We start from the raw sequence: 9,944 nt of genomic DNA, 5'->3' as shown, positions 1-9,944 counted from the left end.
CAGACCCTGTCTAGTACAGTGCCTGGCCCTTACCCAGCCCTTCTGGCGGCTTGGCAGGCGAGAATGGGCTGAGTCCCATGCCCTGAAAAGTGTCTCAGGGGTGTCGCAAAGGGGGAGTGCGGGGGTTCTGTGGGGAGAGCCAGTCTCCGCCCCGCCCCCCTCCAGCCATTCCCAGATGTCATTCTGCCTGTCCAGGCGCTTGGTTCCTGAGTTCGGGGACATTCCACGGTTACTAAGTTACTGGTTTTTGTTGACTTTTAAATATTTTCTTCTACGGGAGACGGGGAGGGGGGCAAAAGTCAGGAACGAGCAAATAAAAACAAGTCAACATAAGCCCCCCCTCCCCAGAAGAAAGTTTCCCCCTACAACTTATCCCCACCCAGACCAAAGGCCTCTGAAACTCGCCCCTTGGCTGGAGCAACAACCAGCTAGAACTGACTACTTCCCAGGCCCAGGTTTCAGCTCCCTTTCTGGTGAATGAGGGCTGGTGGTGGACAGTCCCTTTGTCTCCCAGCCCTGGGTGGACAAAGGGGCTTCCGGAAAGAGAGAAAGAGGATGGCCAGTGCAAATGGTCTCCCGCCATCCTCAGCCCTGGTGGCCAAGCGTTCCTCTGCCCTGGGGCCATTCCCCAGATACGTCTGGATCCACCAGGACACACCCCAGGATAGCCTAGACAAGATTTGCCATGACATCTGGAAGAGAGTTCAGGGCTTGCCTGAGTCCCTGCAGCCCAGGACCTCGCTGGAGAAACTCTCTGTCCCCATGACTGCAACTGTCAGCTTCCAAGAAGAGTGAGTAGTCCCCCGTTTGGTTGGTTATCAAGGAAAGAAGGGAGGGGGAGTGAAGTCTGGCTTTGGGTTGAAAGTTCTTGCTCAGTGTTAAATTCTCCATTCCCACAATCCCAAGTCTCCGCCAGTTGGAGGAGCGCTGGCCAAGGTGCTGAAGTTGCAGGGGCGAGGAAAGAGATCATACTGGCACATCTTCTTTGCCAGCAACTAGTGAGCCTTTTCTCACTCTAAAGGCATAGGTGACTAAGATGAAGATCTGGGACCCTCGCAAGAGTGTTCTCGCCAAGCCTAAGGGTTAGATGACTCAGTACTGTCCCCAGAGGCAACTAGATGGTCGTTCCCCCTCTCTCCCAAGAAAAGTCCAGGCATTGGCACAGATGAGTCTGGTGGTTGGAAACCACATCTGGAGTCCCCTAATACAGAGAGCAGCTGTCCCATTCAGCCTCCACAGAGCTACTGCAAGAGCGCACATCAAAATATTTACTGGGAAGGCATTGACATATTCAGAGGACATAATAGAAAATTAAAGTGCGGGAAGCTGGCTGTAAATAGCTGGTTTCCCGGATGGGAAATCCCGTGTCTGGGAAATACAGAGCTAAGTGTTTCTGTACTGGGAAGGTGAGAAGATATCGTTGGGACTGGCTATTGGAGCGGAGAGGAAGGAGCAGGGACGACGCAGACGAGGGGATCTCATTAGGGAAAGGAGCATGCATCAGCTGTGGTGATTAATGCCGCTGCTGAGTACCCTTTCAAGGCTCTGCATCTTCCAAGTGGGCTGCAAGCATTGATTAATCCTCCCAGCATCCCTATGACACAGGTATTAGTGTCCCCATTTTACAGATGGATTAATTGTTTATAATTAAGTGCTAATTAAAGACCAAGTGATAATTAAGTGTTGTCTGGCCCCGACACATGCTCCAACACAGTTCAGAGACGCTCCGGAATAGGGGAACCACTCAGGCATTTATCAGCTGCCTCTCTCTGTTTTCAGGGCTCTCTAAGCAATATCTGAGAGAGAAAGCAAAGTATAGATGATCTGGTCTACAGGCCCATTGCAAGCTCCTTTGCTTTTTGCAGATGAAGGTAGAAGGCATGCTGGTTGCTTCTGGTTCCTCTGCCCTGTGCTCAGCAGCATGCGGCTTGGAGGGAAAAGGCCTTCCTCCAGCCAGAATCCTGTGGCTAGTCTGTTCAGGGGCACTGAGCTCCTATGGCCTGCTCATTGCCATCTGCTTTGGGACAGTGCCTTGGCACAGGAAACCCTGGGTCTATACTCAGCTCTCTCAGTGGCCAAGGAGCTGATTGTCCACTTTCTGGATCAAAGGTCAGCACAATTTCCAGTAGAAAGCCCCTTCTCTGCCAGGTCACACCAAATTCATGGAGACAGACTCTACTTCCAGTCTGCACTTGGCCGGAAATTGAACTGGCCTACCTTTGGCAGTTGCTTCACTCCATTTGGCCTTGATTTCCTCATCTGCAAATTAAGGATGATGCACCCTGCCTTGTCCACCTCAGAGTCGATAACAAGGGTCAAATGTGATGAGAAACAAAGAAATGAAAGATGCATTATATAAACAAGGATGCTTTGGGGGTGAGGGGAATTACTGCTGCTTTTTTTGATTTCCAAGACAGGGTTTCTCTGTGTAGCCTTGGCTGTCCTGACTCCATTTGTGGACCCAGGCTGGCCTCAAACTCATAGTGATTCACTTGTCTCTGCCTCCTGAGTGCTGGGATTAAAAGTGTGTACCACTGCACCTGACTGTTGCTGCTGGCTTTCATCTAGGGTTTTCATGTTACGCTCCAAGAGTTGACAGTCCTTCAGATGACCACCCTGGAGTCAAGCTGGCTGTTTGCTGGGCCAGTCTCCTCCGTCCCTCCCTCCCTCCCTCCCTCCTTCCCTCCCCTCTTCCCTCCCTCCCTCCACCTCACATGCTTGCTTCAGCCCAAGCTGTTCAGGCTTTTGTCAATTTTACTAACTGGAGTTCTGAGTATTGTTGCATTTGAAAGAGTTATGAGACTGAAAAGAGACCTGGGAATCCATTGACTTAGATGAATAAACCACATCATAATTCTGTAGCTACCCACCCAGCAGAACACAATGAACACCTCTTGAAAGCCAACCCTCCTGCTGTAGTCAGATAACCAGGCTCAGTCAGCCCTGTGTCCACTGCAGAACCTGTGACTGTGCGATTGATCTGAGCTTTGGTTTCCTCATCTGCCAAATCTGGGGGTGGTGGTGGCAGTGGGGAGGGGTGGTAGGGGTTGCTGAAGGTGACAAGTCAGGATTGTTCGATGGTCCTGCTACTAATTAGGATCGATAGATCCATTCTAAGGATGGCAGTTATAATCTCTGTAAATCCTGCAGTTTTTCCAGGGCAGAAGGGGAAGGGGCATCGCAGACTTCTATTTTCTTCCCTCAGGGGCAGTGGCTAAGGCCTGGAGCATAGTTTTTGCTTTAGCTGAGACTGTCGGGAAGGCTCCTCTTGGTTTTTAAAGATTTTAAAACTACTTTTACCAGTTCCTATATGGAGGTTTAAGAAACATTCTCAGCCTTTTTGTTAAGGTGGCAGCGAGACAGCAGTCTATCTTAAGAATGTTTAAATAGACAAACTTTATAGATTATCTTAATACTTAAAGACTAAGACTAATTTAGGTTTTATCCCTATTAAGTTGGAGTGTTAAAAACATAAGCACAGTCAAAAAATAGAGCAGAACAGTTTTTGTATAATTAATAACATCACATTTAGAAAATAAGGCTAAATATATTTATAAGGAAGTGATTTAAGTTTTAACATCATAAACAAATGAATGTTAATACAACAGAACATTGAAGAATAATTTTTAAAAAGAGTAGCAAACTCTTTAGGCAGGAAGCCTGTAGCTGATTCTGGGGTAGCTGGTGACAAGAGGAACAACATTTATTTACTTGTCTAGGAATTAGTAAAGATGGAAGTTAGAAACAAAAACATTTTGGATTAGGGTAAAAACATAGCCTTAAAATGTGAAAGTCAAAATTAAGTAACCATTGTAAAAACCTAGAAGCGGCATTTGGAGTTTAGCAAGGTTTTGAACAGGGTTGGTGAGAGTATTTATGATATCCGAAAAACAAAAATGGCAGTTAGTCATGTGGTTGCCCTTAACAAAGATGGCGGCTAGTCATGTAACTGCCCTTAAAGATGGCTTGGAGGCCAAGTGCTCCAACCTCCTCTATCCTGAACTAACATGGCAACTGCCACGGTTGTGAGCAAGCAGTGGCGGGCAGATTTGAAAATGTTGTCAGGCTGCCAGGATGTCTAGCTGCTGTAGCTGCCAGAGTGTGTGTGGGTGTGGGGGGCACAAGGTTGTACAGCAGGCTGCAGTGACCAGGTACCCGAGAGAGAGAGAGAGAGAGAGAGAGAGAGAGAGAGAGAGAGAGAGAGAGAGAGAGAAAGAGAGAGAGAGAGAAAGAGAGAATTAAGAAAGAGAGAGCCGTGAGGAGGGCACACAAATCTGAAAACCCCCAAAATATTAATTAGGGAAGTGAGAGTCCATGTGCATGTAGATGTTAATTTCCATAATTATCAAACTGTACCACTTTGGTTTCAGCTGTTCCCCTCCCCCTTGTAAATGAAAATAATTCTCATCTATTTGTTTGTTTTCTTGAGACAGGGTCTCACTGTGTAGCCCAGACTGTCCTGGAATTCATTAGATATCCCAGGATGAGCTCAAACCCACAGCCTCCCAGATGTTAAAATACTTTGTTTACAGAGGAATAGGCTGAGATTTAAAAATATTCCTCTGCCCGAGGTCTGAGGTTCTACTCTTTTTTCCCCCTCAGAGACAGAAACTATAGCCTTAGTTGTCCTGGACTCACTTTGAGGACCAGGCTGACCTTGAACTCACAGTGATCCACCTGCCTTTGCCTCCCGAGTACTGGGATTAAAGGCGTGCGCCATCTACTCTTAATAAAGGGTAGAATTTCAGAAACGAAGCACCAGACCACCTTGGCTTAGCTGTGAAGGGGGGAAGGGAGTGCTGAATATCAGAAATGAAGTTCTTAACCATCTTGGGCCCAGCTGTGACTGGGATGAACGTCTTCCCCTAAAACATGAGGCATTCCCATGCAGTTTACATGGGGACCCTATGTTCTGAGTGATCACAGACTTTAAAACCAGAGAGCGTGCCGCAGTGTCTTGTGTGTCCAGGCCATGTGACACCTGCCTATTGTTCTTTTTCCTGCCTATTCTGTAGGCAGGGTTTGATGGCTGTCTCTTCTCAGAGTAGCTAAGAAAGTTCTTGAATGTTGTTATTCATGAATTTTAAAGATGCTTTTAGAATATTTATGTGTATGTCTGTGCAACATATATGTGCCTAGTGTCCACAGAGGTCAGAAGGGGACATAGGATCCTTTTCAATCTGGAGTTGCAGACACTTGTGGGCTGCCATATGGACAGTGGGAATTGAAGCTGGGTCCTCTGGGAGAGTGCTCTTAAACCACTGAGGCATCTCTCCAGTCCCCCCCCCCCAAATGCCCAACCCTGTCCCTAAATGTCACTGAAACATGGGCATGAGGCCTTGGAGGCCATCCTGAATATCCTGAGTCACTTCCTTGCTGTCCTTGTCAAGAAGTCACCCACACCCTCTCTGAGATGGAGAAATGCCATCCCGAGGCTGTCAGCTCTCTGAAAGGGGCTTGCTTTGCCCATAGCTGAACTCTGTCCCCATCAAACTAACTGATCTTGTATTCTTTTTCTTGGGGATCCAGAATCAATCTCTCCACTCTGCAGTGCTTTAGGTGGTAAAGGATAGCAGCAGATCCCTCCCAGGACTCCTTTTGTCTATGTTTTCACTAGCCAGATACCCATGGTTCTCTTTTCCACTTTAACTGACTCATTGGTTGGATTCCCTGCTTATGTTGCTGGTGCTCATGGCAGTGGGATGCCAAGAATCAAGTGCAGATATGTGAATGGAATCAGTGCGTGCTGACTGTATGCCCTCCTCTGCCTTATATATTCCTGCTACTGATGATTGACACGCCACAGTCTCCACTTTCCTTTTCATGCTGAGTCTGCACTATGGGCACCTAGGAGTCCATTTATTCAATCAAAAAAAAAAAAAAAGTCCTTATTAAATAGGTACTGTGTGCCTGGTACAGTGCTAAGCGAAGGGGGGCAACTACTATGGTAACTGCAGAATGTGATGATGTTCTCACTGGAGGAGACCACTGGGATGCACGCAAAAGTGGTGAGATGATTTTTTCAGATAGCAACAAGTGCAGGTGGAAGCAGCATCCTGCTAAGTAACAGCAAGAGACCCGTTTAGGCTGAAGTGTAGGATCTGTTGAGCTGAGTCTCAGATGTCAGCAAAGCAGCCGGCTCTCTGACAGTCCTGGAAGAAACATGTAGGTGGAGGATGGGGGACATAGGGGGGACTCAAGGGGGGGCGGCACAGCAAGCACAAAGAGCCTGAGGAGATGAGATGAGCTTTGGGAAAGATGGTGCTACTGGAGGGCCCTGGAGGATGCAGACACGGCAACAGTTAAGGCTCAAATCGGGCTAGTGAGGTCTTATGAGACCTCAGAGAGCCACTGTATAGCGCTGAGATCTACTGCGTGTGTGTGCTGACTCTCTTTGGGAGTTTTTCAGAGATCCCTTTAGTTTCTGCACAGGGATGGTTTACGGTGTGTGAGAGAAGTCAGAGGTCTGTGGGAGCAGTAGGCCTGTCGAGGCCCACATGGCAGAGTATCTGGACCACAGTGACTACCACAGATGGAAGGAGTGGGCAGTTCAATGTGCGACATGAGGGAGCCAGAGACCCCGCTGATGGTTTGGACACACAGAGACACTGAGGTGGGATGTGGGTTTCTAGCTTGGGTTACTGGTTGAACAATGGCGCCTTTTAAAGAGGTGGGGAGAAAGTGGGGAGAAACGGGTTTTGGCAAGAAATCAATAGTTCTGTCTAGAGTCAATTAAACTCCAGAATCTTGCTCAGTTATCTTTTAATTAGCCTTAAATTCGGGCTTAGAGAATTGTGGCAAGCCACTTACTGACTCATATTCGAGGATTACATCTTCATTCATTCGCCACAGCGCCGCTAATAAAATTCCTCAGCCTCAGAATGGGGTGCTTTGGGTTTCCTTCTAACTCCACTGCTCTGACTGCAGGGCAGTGCTCATTCGTTTGTGTTTGCCTTGATTCCTTCAGTGAATACTGGAGGCCCAGTGCTGGACCTCAGAGACACAAGGCTAAGAAAAGGGAAATCCCCTCCCTTTGAATGGCTGCCAGGCCAGAGAGTAAGATGGGACAGAGACTCATCGTCAGACAGCAGCAACACCCAGGAGACGTTTAACGTGTGCTTACTGTCTTCAAGAGCATGTTTTGGTGACAACATTATTTTGTGATGGAGAGAGGAGACAGGGCCTGACAGTGTCTTGCAAGGGCCAGAGGGTGATATGTGACAATGAGCGTGCTAATGATTGAGGCTTGGGGAAGGCTTTCAGGAGAGATTGGGTGCCCCTGCACTGTGAGTGTAGCAGAAGACGTGGGTATGGTTCCACGTGAGGATGGTTCCACGTGGGTATGGTTCCACGTGAGTATGGTTCCACGTGGGTATGGTTCCACGTGGGTACGGTTCCCTGGCAAGAGAGGCTGCTATCATTAACAGCACCTTCACTGTCAAGGTTCCCCAAATTCAGTGTGTCCCTGCCCTTGAGGATAGAGAAGGTAGAGCTTGCGGAAAGAATCCAGCAAGTTTGGGGAAGGACAGGAACTCCCAAACGCACCGTGGGAGAGGAGGGGAGTGGGAAGGCGATCCTGCGCTGGCTGGCTGTAACCAGCTTCCCTGACTGCTTCCAGGCCCTTCCTGGGCACCAGAGCTTGTCAAGTCAGGTAGAACCTGGTTTGCAGAGTTCAAAGGCTTTGCCGAGGACCATGCCAAGCCAGAGTCTAGCAGGAACAGTAAAGTCTGCAGGAAGAAATCTATATAAAGAATTAAAAAAAAAAAAACAAAAAACAAAGACAAGAAACAAACAAACAAAACAAAAGCAACACACACAAAGCAAAATCAGCCAGAGCCCGGAATCCTGATGCTTGTGTTGACACTCATTTGATCCAGTAGGACCCTTGCTCAAGCCAATCTACACAGGGCAAGCACAGGAGCCTTGCCTTGTTCGAAGGACTCTCCCAACAGGGCAATTCCTTCTACTATTGTTATTATACAATTGAGTGGGTTTACTTTGCTAGAAAAATAGCTTCAGGCACACACTGTCTTTTACTACTATCTTGCAAGTTTGGAGCCTGGTGATGAGACCCACACACAGAGATCCAGACTGATGTCCCATTCCAGGAGTCAGCTCTGGGTATCTTTGTGGTCTAAGGTGACAAGCCATGCCTTCCTCCCTTGCAAGAGTCAACACCTCCTTGAGAGTCCGTGGAAGGCAGTTGGGCACCATGCTGCCGGAACACATGTTTCCATATCTCTCAGAAGTTAGAGACCCTGTGGGTTGCAGGTTGAGCTCCATAAACAGAGTGGCTCTCTCCTGAGCTTCCCAATTTGAGTCTCAGCACCTTGTTCCGTTGACATCGTGATACCCGCATCGTTTGCTTGTCACATGAACTAGTGTACGGCACTCACAGTTCAAGGAAAACAAAATCAGGAATGAGCCCAGAAGACTGGTGCTTTTTGTTAAAGGTCACTGGTCGCAGTAGATTCTTACATATTCCAGTCTTCCACACAGGAGAAGCCAGAAAGACCTAGGGAACCAAGGCACTCTCTTGTTTGAATGGCTCTTCCAACAGAGCACTTCTTTTTCCAGTTGTTATTAAGGGGTTAAGTGAGTTGGGGAGACAGAGGCTCAAGAGCCTTGGGCCTTTCTCCTCTGGTTCCTATCACCAGGGCCTTGAAGTCATTGCTTTCTTATTTGTGTCATTTCTGCCACTATTCACTTTCATGTTCTGGTGTATTTGTCCCTCTCTCTACAGGAGGTCCTCCACCCGCCACCAACTTCCTCCTCCTGAAGCTTGTTAAGGGCTCTGCTCAAACATCTCCCACTGGCCTCGGTTCTTTTGGCTAAGCCTTCAGGAGTCTGTATTAAGTGTGTACAGTATCTTTAGACATACATCTTGCTGTTCTCCTTCCGTGTTCATTCTGTAATCCAAGACGAACACCAGTGGGCATACAGGGCCTTGCCTCTACTCAGGCTACTCAACTATCAGGAACGCCTTTCTCTTGTTTGCCTGCTGCAACCCCACCTGTTCTTAAAAACCGAGATGACTATGCTATCTTCTGTATCACCTCACCCTGTCTCTCTGTAACTGAGGATTGAACTGAGGACCTGGCAAGTGTACTGTCCCTAAGCTTCCTCTACAGAGATTTTTCTGTGCACCTCAGTAGTTTAAACAAACAATTATACTCTATTTATTCCTTAAGGGTTTTCTACAATTCCCAGATGGCAGAAAACAGGCAGGGGAGTTAGAATCATAGCCCTCCCTAACGGAAACCAAGTTACTTAGGATGTGTCCCTTGTTGCCCTCATCTGAAAAATGGAGAAGGGTTGTGTTGGTGGAGTAGTAAGTGTAACGCCTACATGGCACCTGGAATAAGAAAAGAGCTCTTCCCCTTGCTGTCATTATTACCACCGCCACATCATTGTCATCATGACTGTCACAATGTCAACACCATCGTTGTCATCATCATTACCGTTGCCACCATCATAATAGTGGCTGTTACTATCTCTATTCATCATGATCATCGTCATTATTATTATCATTACAAGCACAGTCCTTAACAACATCGTATCATATCATCACCACCTCTATCAGCAGCAGCATCCCCATGGCTGTTACTGTTATCATCTTTATCACCGCCAGCATCATCACCATCACCATCACCACTAATCACACTGCCATTATCATGACCATCATCACAATTGTCAACATCATCACTATCGTCACATCGCCATCATTATCATTGTAACCATCATCATCACCATTGCCATCGCTATCAACATGCTCCTCCTCCTCCTCTTCCTCACCACCATTGCCACTGCCGTCACAACCACCATCATCACCTTCACCATCAAAGATAAAATGAGAGCACAAGAATGCAATGGAGAGAAGAGAGTTTATGTCTCCTGAATCAAGCTGAAGGAAACTACTCAAGAAAAAGAGATTCTTGGGAACC

At 47.5% G+C, this 9,944-nt stretch overlaps 1 protein-coding gene across 1 annotated transcript in view; it reads left to right on the top strand.

Annotated features, from left to right (window-relative positions):
• The first annotated feature begins 477 nt into the window (after positions 1 to 477).
• Positions 478 to 9,944, top strand: part of C29H1orf94 (chromosome 29 C1orf94 homolog) — a 44,394-nt gene continuing 34,927 nt past the window's right edge. The window contains exon 1 of the mRNA XM_051171886.1: positions 478 to 791. Within this exon, the coding sequence (XP_051027843.1) occupies positions 478 to 791 (314 nt within the window). The remainder of the gene's footprint in view (positions 792 to 9,944) is intronic.

The sequence above is a fragment of the Acomys russatus genome, chromosome 29 (genome assembly GCF_903995435.1).
Source record: "Acomys russatus chromosome 29, mAcoRus1.1, whole genome shotgun sequence".
NCBI lineage: Eukaryota > Metazoa > Chordata > Mammalia > Rodentia > Muridae > Acomys > Acomys russatus.
This window is presented reverse-complemented; position numbering and strand designations above follow the sequence as displayed.